Source organism: Cibotium barometz, chromosome 47 (genome assembly GCF_041138505.1).
Source record: "Cibotium barometz isolate CiBa-2024 chromosome 47, ASM4113850v1, whole genome shotgun sequence".
NCBI classification, from domain to species: Eukaryota; Viridiplantae; Streptophyta; class Polypodiopsida; order Cyatheales; family Cibotiaceae; genus Cibotium; species Cibotium barometz.
The window spans coordinates 35,737,989-35,758,646 of NC_141092.1; the positions used below are offsets into that span (position 1 = coordinate 35,737,989).

The following is a 20,658-nucleotide window of genomic DNA, read 5'->3' on the forward strand; positions in this document are numbered from 1 at the left end:
TTTTTTTCGCTTCCCCTTTCGTTTTTTTCCCTGTTTTTTTAAATTTTAATAAATAAACTTAAAAAAATAAGGAGAGAAATCTCTGTCTTAGGGTTGGCGCATCCATCGAGATTCTTGTACAAAAGTGGTGTGTAAAAAGTTTTCAAGAGTGAAAACTTAATATTATTTGACCAAGTTCACACTTTTTCTAAATTTTGCAGGAGGCACAAAAGGTAGGACCCACCAAAAGATCGTTCTTACTGCGTATCGAACCAGTGTTACAAATAAACTTTTTTTCTAAAAGAAATGACTTTCAAGCCCAACTGATTTTTATTTTAAAAAAAAGTGCATAGATTAATCCGTTTTATAACTAAAATTTTAAAAAAATTAAATATTTAAACTCATATTAAATAAAATTATAACCAATTTTTTTTCAATTTTAAACTGTTAAACTGTGAAAATTACACTAAAAGACGGTGTGTCCGTCCCAACTGAGTTAGTGTAGTGGTCAAGCTTGTGACTTGTAACCTCTAGGTTACGAGTTCAAGTCCCACTAAGGCTCTCTCATGTTATAAAGGGACACCTATGCTCGCTTGATGTGTTTGGTTGCTCGGGCTCTTGCCCCTTGAACACTCGAGTGACTCCTCCTCCTCGGGTGGTGGATCACCCGAGATAGGAGGATCCATACGAGACCCCTCTGCTGTTCCAGCGCTCGACTCATCGCGGTGGTCATGGGGGATGCCTAATTCGTGGCTCTTGCCCGATGGTCCGTGGCCCTTGCCCGACCATGATAATTGGCTAATTGTTGGAAGGGGAAATCGGCACTAATTGTTGGAAGAGGAAATCGGCTCCACCCACTTGAGTGGGCCCAGGGTGTGTACCAAAAAAAAAGACGGTGTGTCCGTCCGCTTGTGTGAATTGCCTGTGGCGGACAGCCCTTGGCGGACTTGTGTACCATCCAGTCCCCGGGCGGACGGTTGTGAAGCCCCGCTTGAAAGGAAGCCAATATATTGGCCATCTCTCCTGCTGCCTTCGCAGCCCCTTGGCTTGACAAAAATGCTGCTCATCCTCTCTAATCCTATGATATTAATCATAATCGTAGTAATTTCTCTTACATCTTGTCCTTTGGCATCCTCTCAGTCGCAATGCCCAAACCAGAAATGTGGCAATGTCACAGTTGGCTACCCTTTTAAGCTAACAAGCGCAAGCTCTCTTGCATGCCCCTCCTTCGACTCCTCCTATTTTGAGCTCAACTGCAGTTCAGAGAAGCTGTTTATCGTCCGCAACACAACAGAAAATGACAATCTCGCCCAGCTCCAAGTGATAGAAATCCTCAAGGATAGCCTCATTGTTGATATCACCAGCTTGAGAGCAGTTCCGGCAATAGAAAATAAAACATGTGGACTTGCAGGAGCTAATTCATCGAGTATAGCTCTTCCATCCTTCCCGGCCCCATATTTCATATCAGATGATAACAAGTTCGGAAGCTTCGGTTGCACGACGGGTGCCGTGCTTCTTACTGGCAATTATGCAGATAGCAGCTCGCAACAGAACTCTTCCGAGGAAGCAACTCATGATTACTCTAATGTTGATGTGGGTGGTTGCTTTGTGTTGTGCCCGCGAGACGATAACAATCCGAAATGTGGCGGTAGGACGTGCTGTGTCTCCAGCTTGCCCACAAACTCATCCTCCCGCATTGCTTACTACATAGTACAGTCTAGCTCGCTCTTCTCAAATGACACCATTACTGCAGATAGCTCCTGCTCTAAATACTTTGCCACCCTTTTCTATCCGGATTTCACAGACTTTGATAATGAGTCTTACCGCTTAAAGCTTAAGTGGGCATTGCCTTCAAATCAAAATACCAGCAAGAGTTTTGGTAATGCTTGCTCCAACCACTCAAATGTCATTAATGTGGTGGAGTCCCTGGATATCTGTGTTCTTGTGCTTCTGGATATAAGGGTGATGGCTATGCAAAGGGATCCGGCTGTGAGGGTATGTATTTCTTGCTCATTGTTGCCAATTTTGCTTGAGGGATTATGAGTTTTTTTTAAATTCAGACGTAGGCATCATATAGATAAGGGCATTTCCAAATATGCTTATCTGTGAATCTCATCTCCTTGAAAGGTCATGGATACATTCTTTGTTCACAGATGAAAGGCTTTCTAAGCAAACCCCTTATCACCTATTTGCATATCAATCAAGCTAATATATTGATTGCCATTGATTAATTTTACGTCAGTTTCTTCCGCTTGTGTTAACTCGCACGTTTTGTATACTGTTTCAGATATTGATGAATGCTCAGATCCTTCAAACAATGATTGCATTCTGAGAACTACAACATGTCATAACTCAGATGGGAGCTACACATGCAAGTGCAATTCTCGGTTCTATGTGGGAGACGGCCACAGAAATGGATCTGGTTGCAGATTTTCACCCTCCTTGAGAAATGCTTTTGCCATTAGTGGTGGTAAGTAGCTTGGGAGACACCTTGCTCTTTCCTAAGCTTAAAGCTTAGAATTGTATGAATTTTTTCAAGGGTCTAAGACTAGAGAAAGCTTGATATCTTGAATGCTGCCACTTTTCCCCAAGGTTAACGATTAGTGTATTGCTGAATGTTTACATTAAAGTTAAAAATTTTACCTTTTGTGCCATAAAATAATGAAATATTTATCTCTCTCTCACACACACACCCACGAAACAGACTTGATCTGATTTCTTTTCCTTCTTTTGCCTTTTGTTTTTGAATAGCCATCTTGGGGTTGGCCTTGTTGATGGGCAGTTTTATCTTCCTTGCAATATGGTGGAGGCATAGGACAAGAAGGAAGTATTTCATGCAGAATGGTGGCCTACAGCTACAAGCTTATATAGGAGCCGCAGGGGGCAGAGAGACAACAAAGCTATTCAGTGCAGAGGAGCTGAAAGCGGCTACAAACAACTATTCAGATCAGATGAAGCTAGGGGTGGGAGGTTTTGGGACGGTCTTCAAAGGAACGCTTGAAGGTGGGAGGGTGGTGGCGATAAAGAAGGCAAATAGGGGCCGAGATGGAAATAATGAGCAATTTTTGAATGAGATGGCCATATTGATGCAGATAAATCACAGGCATATCGTGAGGCTGCTGGGCTGCTGTTTGGAGACGGCGACGCCTCTGCTTGTTTATGAGTACGTGTCGAATGGCAATGTGGCGGAAAACTTGGAGTCACAGGCGGCAGCTGCAGGGCACCATCGGGTATTTTCAGACGCTCCAGCTCACCGACAAGAGTGATGTGTACAGCCTCGGCGTCATGCTCGTGGAGCTCGTCACTGGCCTCAAGCCCGTTGACAACCGCACCCGCGAGCCCCGCTTCGCCAACCTTGCCCTCCTCTTCATCAATCGCATGCAAGAAGGCAGGGGCGCAGAGCTAATTGACCCTCGCATCGAGCACCCCTCCACCCTACCGAGTGATGCTTCCTGGCGCACTCGCTCCTCCGTCATGGCTGTCGCCACCCTCGCTCACCGCTGTCTCGCCTTACGTGGTGCTGAACGGCCCTCCATGAGCCACGTGGCAGACGAGCTCCGACGTGTCACTCGGTCCTTGCAGCATGCTGACGAGGACGATGACGAGGTTTTACCGCTCCTCCCTTTTTCCAAAGACATCTATGATGCTGGCGCTGTTGTGGCCGAAAATGCTCAATACTACGTCCGTAGACAACCTACTTCTCACTGTCCCTTTTATATCTCACTAAATAAAAGTGGGATAATGTATATATTATGATCGCTTTTTTCAAATGTCCTCTCACCATGAAATCTTTTTTTTAGAAGGGACATGTTATTTTTCTAGAATGTTGATCGTGCACACGATGTCAATACTCAAAAGTGTAAGAAAAACCAACTTACCATTATGGTCCCGCAAAAAAAACCAACTTACCATTATGTTGCGCCTTTTCTCTCTTTGAGCATGCACGTTTGCTTCTAAAATAGAAATTACCCCAGAGGGTCACTCAAAAATGCATAACACAACATGTGAGTTGTGAACTGGTTCAAAATAATAGGTTTTAGTCTTATGTGGAATTATGGAAATAAGGGAGTTTCCAATTTAAAATGTGGAGAATTTGATACCATAGTTCTTTTATCATCATCATAAAATTTGCATAAGGGTATCTAGGTTTTAAAAATATGTAAGTATTTCAAAAATATTTACGTATTTACAGAAGGGGTGTATCTAGGTTTTAAAAATATGTAAATATGGGGTTTTGTAATTACACTTGAACGCACGTGCAACATGTTTTGTTTCTACATAGTGACCACCCTAAGAGAAATTATTATCACACTACTACTAGTGAACATTCTTCTAAACACAAAAGATTGCTAAAAGATTGTATGGTTTTCTCTAGCACTAGTTTTGTATCCAATGTGCACCTTGCAAGACATCAGAGCTAGATACGATGGGCACACCATTACTAATAACAATGGATTTGGGAAAACTAGATGTTTATGGAGTTTGTTTACTTCCTAGAGAGGCACCTTGGGTTTGGACATGCCTCCTCATGCACATTGCGGGGGCGAGGTTGTCAAGACCATCATGCACGTCTATTTAGGGCTAACATTGCAAAAGGAGGACCAAGATATATTGCTATGGATTGGCTTGCCACATATTTGTGATGAATAATGTTGGACTGGCTTACTGCATATTTGTGATGAGTAATGTTGGTTCGAATCGGGATCACGAAACGAAGAGTTTAGTAACAACTACACTATGGATGATTGGGTACATCCCATAGCCTCTGATAAATGCCTATCCAATTCGTCAAGGCGACTACAATAGAGACCTATTGTTGTTTTTTGTCCTTCTCATATAAGTCTCTTTGCCAAACATATGGAAAAGAAACAATAAAACAAAGACTTCGTGTCCCCCAACATGTCCACCGGTTTAAAATGAGGCCATTGAGAAATGGAATTCAATAGAGTTTCTTCATATTTCGATTAGGTAATAGGGGGAGATAATTATACCAAGTTTTATTTTATTTTATTTATGTTGCATATATGTGAGTGTGTGAGAGGTAGATAGATAGATAGATTAATTTATTGGTTGATTTTAATGTCCATGGGAGGCCAAATAAATAAAAAGATAAACAACGAGAGGAAGTGAGTGATACTTTTTCCTACATTGGGGCATTTTTTCTTTTGTTATGAAAGTTCTTGTAAATGGAAACATGTTCTATACTAGGAATATCTCAATGTCATCTTTGATTTAAGTTCCTAATCACTCATGGTGATGAATTGTTGTGCATAATCTTATCTTCACACACAAACACAAAATTATCATACTTTTGCAGCTTTTATGGTGGTGTTTCACCAACTATACTATTTGTTTCAACCTAATGTTTCTCATAACCCCCTACCATGATAACTTGAAGTTTTTATAACCATTTTATAGATTGTGACCCTTGGTATGGTTTAGAAACATATTTTAGACTCAACATATTCGCAATAACTTTAAGTAAAGAATACTATATAAATGAATCATCACGAGACATAGAACCCTCGAATCTTGCAAATACAAGAACTCACATTAGAAAGTCTAGTGGCCTTGGCCCAGATTGAGAACAAAAAAGGGGTAGAAATTGTTAAAGACGTGACAAGACTATAACTCTACTACTTTTACTATTGTGGACCACACAAAATAATAGATTGCCCTGTTTGAAACACCTCATCTCTAGCAGCCAGTTGTCAACACTTTGAAACCCCTATGTGAGCAATGTGTGTTACACCACTTGTTTAAGATTGTCTCAAACTAAACACAGTAATACTAGACCATTAGGAATTTTTTGGACCCAAAGAGGGCCTCTTGGATTAACTTTTGATTAGGAATGGACCAATAGGAAGAGGGCTGGGTGCACATTTTTGACTTCTTTGTGACCCTAGGAGGGGGCCTATGCTTTGGTTTGCTAATGGGGCCTAATTACTACTCTTGTCCCCCTATCTCCTGGGCCCAAATTTAGAGGTCCCCCACCTAGAATCGCGCAGATTAAAAACCCTAAAAATTGAAAATTTTCAAACTTTTCCCAAAAGTGTGTTTTCCCTCTCAAACTTCCCCCCAACATACTCTAGGTTTGGAAACTTGCTCATTTTGAACCTCTGTCTTCCTCTTCTAAGCTCCATTGCTGCAGAAACTCCATACCTCTCAAGCTCTCCCTCCTTATCAAGCTCCCTCAGTCTCAAGCTCCCTCTCCCTCTTTCTTCCTTTTCTAAGCTCTCCATTGCTGCCTCTCAAGCTCCCTCCCTCTCAATCTCCCTCCCTCTCAAGCTCCCTCCCTCTCAAGCTCCCTCTCTCTATTGCTGCTGCAGAAACTCCATCCCTCTTTAGTTTACTCTAGGTTCAGGAAGCCTATTCTCAAACTCTAACCCTCTTTTAAGCTTTCCATTGCTGCACTGAAAACCCTAAACTTTCTCTCCTCTCCACTCCTCTGTTGTAAAACAAGCTTTTCTTTTCCCTTCTTCTCTTTTCTTACCACCATGGCCTCTTCCAGTAATGTGAGAAGACCTAGGGAGAAGGTGGAAGAGCTTGTGCTACATAACACAAGAGATAAGAATGGAGTTTGGGCTCCAAAAAGATTCAGGGTTGGGGCTTGGGTCTACATGCAGCCAAGCTCTAAGGGACCACATCGAGTGCATCAATTGGTGAATATGCTACATCATTGGAAGGGGTGGCTACAATGCTTCAAGCATACTAAGAAGGAAGGATTGGTTGCCATAGTGCAACATGTGTATACCCTTGGAGACCTGTATATTTAAGGCCAATGACCAAGGTTTCCTTCAAATTGTCAGTGTAACATATAACCACAGCTTTAACAACATGCTGATATTGGATTTTTTGTTTCAAATTTTCCTATGATCCTCCATTTTCTTATGTCTCTCTGCAAATATTTTTCCCTCTAATTATGTTGTGAGGAACAACCACTCCAAAGCCTCACTGGAGTTTTCTATGCTATGCATGCATCCATTGGAGAGGCAATGTTTGTATCTCAAAGCGCAAGTGATCTTGTACAGAGAACAATATCTTTTTTTCGCTTCATCGACATCTGCATCCCCGCAGGAGCTTACTGTACCTTCAATAAGTAGGAGGTGAAGAGGTTGGGGAGAAAGGGCAATTTAGGAACTAGGTTCCTCTCATGGCTCGCCACTTTTGCGTTCCTCATCGGCGCGATGAGGATTCGGATGAGGAGGTAGAGATGCCTGCATTGCAGTTGGCAGGGTATCTGAGGGATGACAAGGAAGTGAAGGCAGTAGGAATGAGTGCTGGTGTGGAAGAGAAACTTGCATCAAAGCACTTTCCAGAGGGTACTGCACAATGTGCAGCTGAATAGCCCACTATAGTAGAAGATACGGGGCCATCTTCCCCACACGAGGAGAGCAAGGTGTTGCGCCAGAGCTTGAGATCAATCTCTTGAGCACCATTGTGGTGGAAGGTGAAGAATACTTATTTCTTCATGACCTTGAAAAGGCAGCTAGCTTGAGAATGGATGAATGCTTGGGCATTATATGCATGCGATGTGAGGTGGACCTTGATACGTCCAACCTCGATCCTCACCTGGACATGGTTATATTACTCCTTGGAGAATCTATCACAGAGACAGTTGCTTTGGTCAAGGAAACTGTGGGGTTGAGACCACGGAGCAACAAGCCCTAGTTCGAGAGGAGGAATTCACAACCTTACATGACAAGCTAGAGGCTAAAAAGGATACCCTTGCTGTTGGAGTGATGGAGGAGACCAAAGCACCTAAAAAGGATGAGGCTAAGTCCTCGATTGACCTCTCCGCCCCCACCAGCACTTTGGCAAAAGAAGACATTGAGCAAGAGGTCATAATTGACCTTTTACAACTTAGAAACATTTGTAATTATGTATAGATTTTTCCTTTGATTGCAGAGGGTGGTTGAAATTAACGCATTTGGTGGGAGAGGCGGCAACAGCGAGCAGACTTGCACTAGATGTTGTGCATTCAGATGTATGGAGTCCTACAAAGACCATGTCTATGGGAGGCTGCAGGTATTATGTGATATTCATTGATGACCACACAAGGAAAGTGTGGGTATATTTCATGAAGGAGAAGAGTGAGGTGTTCACTCACTTTCAGAATTTCAGAGTTTTGGTTGAAAAGCAAACAGGGAAGTATGTAAAGTGCCTAAGGTCAGATGGAGGGGGAGAGTACTTCTCCAATGAGTTCTCTGAATTTTTGAAGAAGAATGGTATTCGGAGACAGTTTACATGCAGATACACGCCGCAGCAAAATGGAGTTGCTGAGCGAAAAAACAGGCACATTGCTGAGATTGCGCGAGCATTGATGGAAGAGAAGAATATGCCACATAGCTATTGGGCTAAGACTGTTTCTACAGCAGTATACATCATGAATAGGACTCCAACTGCAGCCATACATGATGTAACTCCAGAGGAGAGGTTTACTGGCAGAAAACCTGATTTGTCTCATCTGAAAGTTTTTGGATGCATTGCATATGTGCATGTGCCAGATGAGCTAAGAACTAAGCTGGATCCAAAAGCTGAAAAATGTGTGCTTATTGGATATTCCCTTGAGCAAAAGGGATACAGGTGTTATAACCCTGCTACACGTGAGTTGAGGGTAAGCAGGGATGTTGTCTTTGATGAGATGAGCAGCTGGTATGCTGCTGAAAAAAAAGCTGTTGGGGCTGATGTGAGTGGAAGTGTGGTTGCACAGAATGCAGGTCAACAATCATAGTCTTTGAGTGGACCAGGAGAGTCCTCATCTAGTGGGTCTATTGATAGACCATGGAGTGGCAGGCTGCGTCATAATACCAGTCCTGCAAATGTGATTAGTACATCACGTAAAGAAAAAGAGAAAGTGGTTGAGCCCCTTGGTATGCCTGACATTTCTGCAGGGCATTCTCATGTTGATGGAGAGTCTAGTGGCTCAGATATGAGCCTTGATGAGGAGCTTGGGATCCCAGCTATGAGAACACCTGGTGTAAAGAAGGCTATGGAAGCCATGAATGAAAAGCTGCGAAGATCTGGGAGAGTGAAAAACCCTGTGCAGAGGTTTACCTATGATGGTTATGTGGGACATAACTATGTATATATGGCAAAGGTTGTAGAGCCCACATGTATTGATGAGGCTGTTGGAAATGTGTGTTGGGAGAAAGCTATGGATGAGGAGATGGATGCACTATATGGAAATGAAACTTGGGATTTAGTGCAATTGCCTGAAGGCAAGAAAGCCATTGAATGCAAGTGGGTGTACAAAGTACAACATAATAGTGATGGAAGCATAAACAGGTATAAGGCTAGATTGGTAGCCAAAGGGTATGCGCAGACATATGGCATTGATTATGAGGGAACTTTCAGCCCAGTTGCCAAGATGGCAACAGTGAGAGTTGTGATAGCAGTGGCTGCGTCAAAGCAATGGTCTTTACATCAGATGGATGTAAAGAATGCATTCTTGCATGGGGATTTGCAAGAAGAGGTGTATATGTTATAGCCACCTGGTTATGAGGATGTGAGTCACCCCGAGCATGTTTGCAGGTTGAAGAAAGCCTTGTATGGCTTACAACAAGCACCAAGAGCATGGTCTGACAAGATTTCTGAATATCTTGTCACTATTGGCTTTCATGTAGCCAATGTAGATTTTTCGCTCTATGTGCGACATGGTGATAGAGGGGTTGTGCTTGTTGTCATCTATGTAGATGACTTGATCATTACGGGGGACCATGATGCAGAGATCTTTGATGTAAAGATCTTGCTTAGACAGAAGTTGGAGATGAAGGATATGAGGGAGCTCAGATATTTCTTGGACATTGAGGTGATTAGGTCACCACATGGTATTGGATTACTGCAGAGACAGTATGGCTTGGACATGTTGTCCAAGTATGGTATGACAGGCTGTAAGCCTATTTCCATGCCATTGGATCAGAATGGCAAGTTGAGTGCAGATTCAGGAGAGATCTTGGAGGATCCTACTATGTATAGGCGCAAAGTAGGAAGCTTGATCTACATGACGATCACCAGACCAGATTTGAGCTATGCTGTTGGGTTGGTGAGTCAGTTTATGCAGGTTCCACGGAAGCCGCATTTGGATGCATTGAAACGCATACTGAGGTATGTGAGGTCTACTTTGCATTGTGGACTATTTTATGAGACTGGGACAGAGCTATGTGTACATGGGTACACAGATGCTGATTGGGCTGGTAGTATCTCAGATAGAAGATCAACTAGTGGCTTCATGTTTTCTTTGGGGAGTGCTGCTGTGACTTGGAGCAGCAAGAAGCAGCCTACGGTTCCTCTATCCAATACAGAGGCCGAGTACAGAGGAGCTGCTATGGCAGCATGTGAGGTAGCTTGGTTGAGAAAGCTACTTGCAGATTTGGGTCTATCAGTGGATAGACAAGTTGTCATTTTCTGTGACAACATTAGCAATATACAGTTGGCCAGGAACCCAGTTTTTCATCCTTGCACGAAGCATATAGAGGTCCACTACCATTTTGTCAGAGAGAAGGTCTTGGCAGGAGACCTTGACCTTGTTTATGTAAGCACACAGGATCAAGTAGCTGACATCTTCACCAAAGCATTGGGTACAGAGAAGCTCCGCAGATTCACAGCTTCACTTGGTGTACATGAGATGGAGTTGAGCTCGAGGGGGAGTGTTGAGATATCGAGCTCGTCTAGTGAGGCGGTGGACACTGATGACCCGCCTGGGGGATAGGCCCCACACTTACACCACTGGCATGGTTGGTGAGATCTTGGGTGATATGCGGCCAGTGGGATGTCAGGCTGTGTGACAGCCATTCTAGAGACTGGCATAGTTATAACGCCAGCTCATTTAGTTGGGTTCACACTATAGAGAACCCTTGTATGTATTTGTTTTACCTTTCATATTGTGTGTACTCTTATCTTGTATATGGTGTGTTGAGTGTTGAGTGAAGTAGAAGAAGATTTTCAGCCTCTCACCTTGCGTGTTCTCTATTAGGGTTTTGTGAGTGTGTGTATGCTTGCAAGAGCTCAAGCTCTCTTCCCCCCTACATCTTTTCATTTTTATCTTGTAAATTATTATTTTTTATAATTAATGTACTCAACTTCATTATAAATGCATCAGAAATGATCCTGAGTGGCTGGGGGAGCAGTGCCAGAACAGTGCGAATTTTGAGCAATTCGCACTGTTCTGGCATAGCTTTCCCAGTCCTCCAGGAGCAATTCAGATGCATTAGATGACAAACAATGTAATTTTACACATGATTAAAGCTGTTTTTATCTTATAAACTATTGTTTCTCACAATCAGTGTACTCAATTTCATTATAAATGCATCAGAAATGATCCTGAGTGGCTAGGGGAGCAGTGCCAGAACAGTGCGAATTTTGAGCCTGCATCGCCGTGCAGAGCCTAAATTCACACTCTTCTGGCATAGCTTCCCTAGTCCTCCAGGAGCAATTCTGATGCATTAGATGATAAACACTGTATTTTTACACATGATTAAAGGTGTTTTTATCTTGTAAACTACTGTTTCTCACAATTAGTGTGCTCAACTTCATTATAAATGCATCAGAAATGATCCTGAGTGGCTAGGAGAGAAGTGCCAGAACAGTGTGAATTTTGAGCCTACATTGCCGTTACAGAGGCCAAATTTGCACTGTTCTAGCACAGCTTCCTCAGTCCTCCAAGAGCATTTCTGATGCCTTGGGTGACCCTAAAACTGGCACATGATAGACACTCCATGTTAAACAAACATGATGACACGGAGACATTGTAAGAGAAACTTAAAATTTTAATTATCAAAAGGTTACAAATGAAAGCCAGATAGGCTTGTTACAAAGGGGGGTTTGAAACAAAAGAGTTGCTTCAAAAAGAAGGTTATCTAAGATCTCTAGATAGTGTCTCGCTCGCCTCGAATGCCCCGAGCTAGTTGCATGTCCTTGGCAGATATGGTAATCCTCTTTGCAGGTATTGCAAGGAGGTTGGTGTCTTCAAAAAGCCCAACAAGGTAAGCCTCGGAGGCTTCTTGCAATGCTTCAAGGGCAATCCCTTGCACGCGGAACTCTATTCTATATCGTTGGAGAATCTCCTTCATTGTGCGAGCGAAAGGGGCGCTTCTTATCAGCAACTCAGATAAAACTTGATTTCTTGATTTATTGTGATGCTTGCAATTGAGATTGGAGAATATGGGTTTGCCAAGCTCCACTTATAGTCAATCTTCTGCAGTATCCTAACAAGCCAAGCTCTCCTTCAACAACAAATTGCATAAAAGATGATAAATCGTGGAAAGGAGGGTTTGCTCTTAATGGAGGGTCAATTGGATAGAGATGCCCATCAACCCAAAGATCTACATTTTTCTCCTTAGCTATCCTACGAGCTTGGATAGATTGTGCATCAGTAAGATGGGTTTTTTTAGAGCTACCATACTCTTCAGGAATACGAATGTGTAAATCAACCTTCCGTTTTCTAGCTTCACAAGGGGGGCTACACACATAGCTCGCATCTGGAATGTCTACAATGAATGATAATCATCTTCTACCAAAAAGCAATCATAGCTTTCATACCTGATTTTTCAAAAATCATGGTTGTAATTCTTCAACAACCTCAAAATCATGCCTTTAGAAATGCATAGAAAATGGACATTTAAGGTGCATACATGTTCTACATGATTGTTAAAACATGATAAAATCAAGAAATCAGTTGTGTGATTAAAATCAAGAAATCAGTTATCTTGATTTCAAAATTACGGTCGTGATTTCGAAGGCATGCCGATCAAAACTCAACCAAAGGCCAAGGAATGGTGTCAACATTGACAAATAAGAAATAAGAACTACATATAATCATCTACACCATCGTTTCCACAAGGCAATTCACCATGATTTTCACCACATTATCAAAAGTCATGCTTGTGCCATGTCAGCATAAGTCAGTGGTGGTCACGCCATTCAAAGCTTAACAAATAATCAAAGGATGGTGTCAACGATGAAGCATAAACATCAAAAAGTGAAAAGGAGCATCAACATCACCAAAAACATCAGCCACGCCACAAGACTCATGCCATGATTTGGATCGTGGCTATCACACCACCAAAGGATCACCCAGCCCAATCATTTTCACACAAGGATGTTGCACATGCTATGTACATCATCAAAATGAAGAAAAACATAAGGCTAAGCCAAATATTGTATTTTCAAATCGTTTCTATGCCACCTATAGAAACATGGTTGATTCCCTAAATTACGTCAACCAAAAATGCTTCCAATATCAAAAGCAGCTCATATATTCCTCATGAAAGGCTACTTACTACATGAACCAGAAGCCCAAATATCAAGGCCCTGATTCCAAAATCTTGTCGCTTCAAAGTGCTTTACATGACTTAGGATGGGTACAAGGTGCCTTAGAATGACTCCTACATCAACAAAAAAGCAACACATCAAGTGATTTCTCAAGTTTTCCTCACCATCGTGATTAATTTTCACGTCACCAAAAATCATGTAGTGTGCCATGACATCAAAATCATGCCAGTGTTGCCATGATTGGTTAATCATGAAGCAACAATAGCTGCAAAGGTGTGTTCAACTGAATTGAAATCATGCCCAATACTTTTAAATTATACTCCACATCATATTCTACAATCATTTCATGTGTTGCATTAATCTTTATCACCATGATTTTCTTAAAAAAAACACACCATGATTGAAAAATCACATCAACCAATCTTATTCCAAATGCACAAATATATGCATGATATTCTGGCATTTTCTTATCACCCTTGCACTCATAGAGCCATCCATACCTCACATCTATATATTGTCATCACCATTATTTTCAAAATCATGCCAACATAGTCACTCATCTTGCCAACTAAGAAGTAGCTACTCAGTAAGCACCCAATGTAACTCACCCCTTGGCCTGAGTGTCCCCCAAGGCTGGCCATGTAACTAGATGGTCTTTTTGGGGGAACTCCTAGCGCAAGATGAGCTGAGGCGAGTTGGTTCCACTTGTGTTTCTATTTTCACTACATCATTGTGGAGATCGGTTGCATGTACAGTAATATATGTACACTTGGGGGTCTAAAACCTCTTTGGGTCTTCTTTTGTTAAGAACCCCCTCATGGTGTGCCCTCCATTTTTCATTTTCAACTTCTTATTTCTCCTCTTTTTTCTTATGGAATTGGAATACCATGTCCTAGGTGAGAGGTCCATAGTAGCACTTCAACTTGCTACCATTGAAGTGTCCTTCCATCCTAACCCCATCTAGGGTTTCTACCTCTATTGCACCTTGAGAAGAAATGTCTATGATGCATACTGATAGTCATGCAATTACTTGGTACTTGGGGGATCAAATCTCATTCCTTTAAAAGTTGGAACAGGGAAGTGAAGAAGATAATTTAGTAATTCAAAAATGTGAATCTTAGGCATATACCCAAGGATTTTAATAAAGAAGTCAATGTACTTGCTTAGGGAGGATTCAAGGATAATTTGATCTCTCAAAAAGTGACTTTAGAGATGTATCAAGGGGATGAATCTTTACACGATGTTATTTACTTCTTGTTATATGGGGAAAGTTCGATTCGAATGTCAAAGAGGCAGAAAAATAAGCTTGCAAAGAAAGCTATATCATTTAAGATGATTGGAGGGAAGGATCAGATTCTTAGAAGGGTTCCATTATCTGAAGAGATTTCACATATATTATGCATGCATGTCATGATGACAATTCAGGTGGACATTTTGGATTTGATCTTATAATTATAAAGATTCTACAAGCTAGATCTTTATGGCCTTGTCTACATAGAGATGTGAAATAGTGGTGCAAAGAATGTTTGGGATACCAAAAAATGGAAATAGAAAACTGATATAAGGACCGATGGTTCCTATTCAAAATGAGGGACTATTTACTAAACGGGGAGTGGATGCCATAGGACCTCTACCAAGGACATATAGTGGTAAGTTATGCATTTTGGTGGTTGTAGATTATATATCAAGATGGGTTGAAGCTCTTTGGACTAAGAGAATCATTGCTCAGGTAGTTTCCAACTTCATCTATGACATTTGTGTTCGGTTTGGAACACCACTGGAAATCATTTTAAATCATGAGCTGGGTTCAGAGGGGACTTACTTTAGGAACTATTAGCCAAGCTTCATATACAACATAGGTATTCAACACCCTATTATCCCCAATGTAATGGTTTAGTGGAAAAGTGGATATCATTACAGAAATGGTTGGGAAAATGCCAAAGGATTGGGACAAATATGTGAACAATGCACTATGGGAAAACAAAACCACCTTTAAAGCTTCAATGGTTTTTACTTCTTTTCATCTAGTATATAAACAAGAAGGGCCTCTTCCAATTGAAGTGGAGATTTCAAGTTTAAGGGTGTTGGTAGCACAAGAGAGAGATAAAGAAGTGCAATTTAGACAAAGGTTGGAAGACTTGGAAAGAATCATGTGGGAATAAGCAATGGAACATTACACTTAACAAGGTATGTAACAAAAAAAAGGAAGTTTGATCAAGTACTTAAGGATAAGAATCTTAAAGAAGGGATGCTTGTAATGAGATGTGATAACAGGTTTGTTATTATAGGCTCACCCTAACCCCTCTTGAAACACATCCAAACAAGAGATTACCTGGTGAACCGGAACTGTCGTTGATGAGGATTTTTCCAATGGCCGAGCTCATAACCCTTAAGGTCTCCAAGCTCTACAACTCCTTGAGAAGAAATTCCACTATGCCTCCCGCGAGTGTTGACACACCGCCACGTTGCACTACGGGTACTTGTCCCTCCTCTCCCCTCACTTCACCTCACACACTCACTAGAATGCATTAGGGAGAGAGATTAGTAAGAGAAAGACTCAATTACACAATGGGAGAGTATGTTATATTATGAGAGAAATTCACTTATATACATGGCCATTAGTGTTGACACTCGATGTAGTGATTGCACTGAACACAAGGCATTTCACTCCTCACTTGTAGAGGCATTAAGGATGTTTGGCTTTAAAGGATCTCATCCTCTCTTAGAGATATCAATTGAAAGCTTTTAAGCAAGGCTGTATACAATTCAGGGAATGACAATTTCGAGATTGATTGTTCTTTTACCATTGCTTCACTTGGTTTAGATGAGCAACATCTCATAGCATGATCATCTTCCATCATGTTGTCATCTAAACGTACTACTTCTTTACAACATTGATTGAATGTTTCCAGGTTCGATACAATGATCAAGTTATGTAAGCTGTTATTCTTTAAGCCCATCATGAAACATCTCTTCAATTGAGAATCGTTTAATTTTTCCCATGCCTCACATCATGAGTCCAAGAGTTTTATTCAAAGGATAAGGTCTCTAATGGTTTTGTTTGGTTTATACTAAATTGAATAAATTTTTTTCGTTGCACTTCACTATTCACCTTGTCTAGAAAAGCCATGGATAGATTCTGTTTCCAATGTTCTGAAGTTGGTCTTAAACGCCAGCATCAATGTGATGAACCATAAACTAGCCTTTTCCATTAAGCATAGGCTCAACGCATGTACCTTGGTGGGGCAGTTGGGATTTCCAAAGGCCTCGCATTTCTATTCAAACATTTGAATGAATTCAACAGGATCGATCCATTGTTTCGTCGTATTTGCCCATATTTTTGGAGATCTTTGCGGCCGTATTTTTGTATGAGTCATTGAGGCTGTATGTGAGTGCTCTTGTTGGGTAGGGACTCACTCAGTCCTTGGGCAATCCCCCTTCAATATGTCCAAGGTGTGGGGATCCAGGGGTTGGAAAGGGTAAGTACCTATAGGATTTGTGGAAATGTTAAGGGACCAAAGCCCGGTGTGATTGACGTGACAGCGGGTACAAAACCCGATGATACTCTTGTAGGCATGATGAATGGTATTGGGAGGTGTATTTGCGGCATGGATCGCAATGGCTCGAAGCTGTCAGCCATTGAGTTCAGTGAGAGTGTCAGCCCACGTAGTCCCTATATCGTGGCCATGTCTAATGCTGTCAATTGCTCTTAATGAGCAAGCACACTATTTGTTTTCTTTTTAGATTTTCTCACAGCCCATTATAGCCTCAGGAAGCTTGGCGTACTCTTCGTTGGGTCAAACGAGTGTCTGTTTGCCCTAATTTGCTTAAATGCTACACGCATGTGAACTACCTCTTAGGGATATGTTTTCAAAAAAGTGCATGCTAGTAGCTTCTGAGATGGAAAAGGAGGTCCTAAAACCTATTTTCTATCACTATCTCAAGATTTTAAAAAAATTCAAGAATTTTTCCTATTATTATAGCACGTTTTTTAGGGTGTTCCAAAAGGAATTTGGAAACACTCTATATGAGAGAGTTGTAATATTTTTGGAGTACTACAACTTTGTCTCTCTGAGTCGTTCATGGTTTTCTCGTTTAGACCCTCAAAAAGTAGCTTGAATATGGTTTGCAATTGTTTTCGCGCTGTTTTGGGTGTTTTTTAGTGCTTTAAGGACCGTTTTTTCCTTGATTTTTGGGTCGATTTTTGAGGCTGCTGGTCGGAGGTCAAAACGATTAATTTTGACTTCGGACAGTCAAGACCAAATTTGAAGAGCTCGATGTCGGCTTTTCAATGAGCTCTAGAGAACCTTCATCGGATTTACGGTTTAGGAGATATGAGCCTCCAAATAGAGGTGTTTTGTTTTTGGCCAATGGACCCCCTTTCACGTCATGAACTAGCAAGGTGCAATTCACGCGCGCGTGAAGCGGACTTCACGGATTTTATCAATTTTGACTTTTTTCTTGTGTGAGGTCCTCAGGCGCGAAATCCTTAGGCCGTGAGACGCTTAGGTCATGAAATGCTTAGGATGAGATCCTTAGGCCGTGAGACGCTTAGGTTGTGAAACGTGAGACGTGTGTCTCATGCGGATATTTTTTTGGGCGCGGACTCCTAGGATGTGACCCTTTTAAGGCGTGAGTGCAAAAATGGTTCACGGCCTAAGCCACAAGGCTCATGCGATTTTTATTTATTTTTTTGGATGTGAACTCCTAGAACGTGAACCCTTAAGGCGTGAGAGTGCAAAAATGGTTCACGGCATGAGCCACGTGGCTCACATGATTTTTTTTAAAAAAAAATTGGGCACGAACACCTAGGACGTGAACCCTTAAGGCGTGAGTGCAACAATGGTTCAAGGCACGAGCCACGTGGCTCATGTGATTTTTTTTATTTTTTGTTTTTTTTGGAGTTTAGTGGGAAATTCGAATTTCCTTGTTTGGAGGAAATATTTTTTGAATTTTAAAATGAGGAGATATGGGAGTTTTTCCAAAAAGATAAGTGGGAATTAAAAAAGTCAAGACACCCTCTTATACCCTTCATCAATGACTCCCAAAATGGATAATTTGACAACTCATGGGCATCTACTCATTGAATGCTCATTAGAATTAATGAGTTATGTAAAAAAATTATTAGAAATTAATCAAGGATTAATCCTTTCACTAATCTTTTTCTCTTTTAGACTAATCAAGGGCTCTAATTAACTCCTAATCACTAATTAATTCACACAATTGAGCACATCATTGGATAGAGCAAGGAACTTCTAAGCTATGTGCATCAACTAATGTGTAAATTAATATATAATTAGAGATTATTTAGACTCTTAATTGTTGCCATATATATAGGGAGTGATGTGTGTGCACACTTAGGACCGTCGGGACACTTTTTCCCTCTTTAGGAGGTTTTTTTCCCTGGCTTGTATATATGCCCATTATTCTAAGGCTAACTTATCTTTGTACATTGACACAATCTAATACACTATGTGTTGTGTGTATTCTTGCTTCTTCTTCTCCAAGATTTGTGTGCTTGGAGAAGAAGAATTAATGAGTTATGTAAAAAATTTATTAGAAATTAATCAAGGATTAATCCTTTCACTAATCTTTTCCTCTTTTAGACTAATCAAGGGCTCTAATTAACTCCTAATCACTAATTAATTCACACAATTGAGCACATCATTGGATAGAGCAAGGAATTTCTAAGCTATGTGCATCAACTAATGTGTAAATTAATATATAATTAGAGATTATTTAGACTCTTAATTGTTGCTATATATATAGGCAGTGATGTGTGTGCACACTTAGGACCGTCGGGACACTTTTTTCCTCTTTAGGAGGTTTTTTTCCCTGGCTTGTATATATGCCCATTATTCTAAGGCTAACTTATCTTTGTACATTGACAGAATCTAATACACTATGTGTTGTGTGCATTCTTGCTTCTTCTTCTCCAAGATTTGTGTGCTTTCCTGCAATCCCAATTCCAACAATTGGTATCAGAGCAGGCATCGGCTCCCAGGGCTACACCGCTAACACCCTCCGACTCATGTTCTCCGATTGAGGTGAGCTTTCACGAGTGCTTGGAGGTCCCTATACTCCACAGATAAGCCCATTGGGTAATACGTTCTTAGAAATTACATCTGAGGTCGTTTCGGGCTCTGTTTTTGCATTGCAAGTTTTGCATAGGTGTTTTCGTCATTTTATGTAGAAATTTTGACAATGGAGTTTTTTACAAAACAGGCATATGTATTCTATTGTGGACCGTGATACATAGCACGAGTTGTTTTCTGTTCAGTCTTTACTCCATTACATGTAGCTTTTGCATCAGTTTCAGTCAGTGCCATGGCTGATAACAGCAATGATATATTTTGCATGTTGTCTTCTGATATGACAAACTGGATGGAGACAGCAACTAACCACTTTGGTCATACATGATGCGGCATGTTTTGGTTGCAAAAGGACTGTGGAACATTGTGGAGGGTATGGATGTACGTCCAGGTTCTGTGAATGTAGGATCTGTTGAGAATGTTGCAGGTTCTAGCAGCTGCACTGTTGCTGCTACCCACTACTGAACAAGCTCGTTGGGATGGTAAAGATGCACAGGCTCATGCCTTGATTGCACTTTCTGTCAAACGTAACATCACTCCACATATTGGTTCAGCTAAAACAGCAAAACAAGTTTGGGATATTCTAGCTGGTTTGTAAGCAGGTCGTAACAAGGTAAAAATCTCTTACCTGCGTAAAGAGCAAGAATCGAAGATTATGCAGGAAGATGATGACATGAATGTTTTTCTTGCTGAGATTAAAGATCTCAAGGAACAGTTGATTTCTGCAGGTGAGATTATTCCTGACCATTCTCTTGTGCAGACTGTTCTTGATGCTTTACCTGAGTCATATCAGACTTTTGCTTCCACGTGGAGACTTGTTACTGAGAGCACAGACCTGATGTTGTCAAGTATGATACTTTAGTAAACAAGCTCTTGCAAGAAGCGCAATCCAGGCAAAACAGGGCTAGGCAGCGTGCAGTTGATCAGGCATTTGTTACTGCCCAGCAGAGAAGAAGTGGTAAGGCAGCCCCTTCCACTGTTTCTTCTCCTATTAGTAGGTCTGCAACTTCTTCTCCTTCCACACGTAGCAATAATAGGTATTAGAAGGCTCTTGATAAAGGCCGTAGTGACTATAAGAGCCCATGTATAGAGAGCATTTTTGTATACACTATGTAATGTAAGATATTTGTATGCTATTTATGCATAAGAGGTCACATATAGATGTACGAGCCTTATATGCTTAACTCTCTATGTACTATTTATGTATAAAAGAGCTCATGTATAAGGTCTCTATGCTCACTCTATATGCTTAAGCTCTCTACACAAATCTTGTGTGCATGAATCCTCTCTTATGCATAAGCTCTATGCATGAAGA

At 41.2% G+C, this 20,658-nt stretch overlaps 1 protein-coding gene across 1 annotated transcript; it reads left to right on the forward strand.

Annotated features, from left to right (window-relative positions):
* The first annotated feature begins 1,010 nt into the window (after positions 1–1,010).
* LOC147611632 (wall-associated receptor kinase-like 8) lies at positions 1,011–3,735 on the forward strand. The gene is made up of 5 exons (XM_086784935.1): positions 1,011–1,858; positions 1,903–1,974; positions 2,267–2,449; positions 2,731–3,161; positions 3,199–3,735. The coding sequence occupies exons 1-5, from the start codon at positions 1,036–1,038 to the stop codon at positions 3,733–3,735; spliced, it is 2,046 nt and encodes a 681-aa protein (XP_086641061.1). The 5' UTR covers positions 1,011–1,035.
* The last annotated feature ends 16,923 nt before the right edge of the window (positions 3,736–20,658 follow it).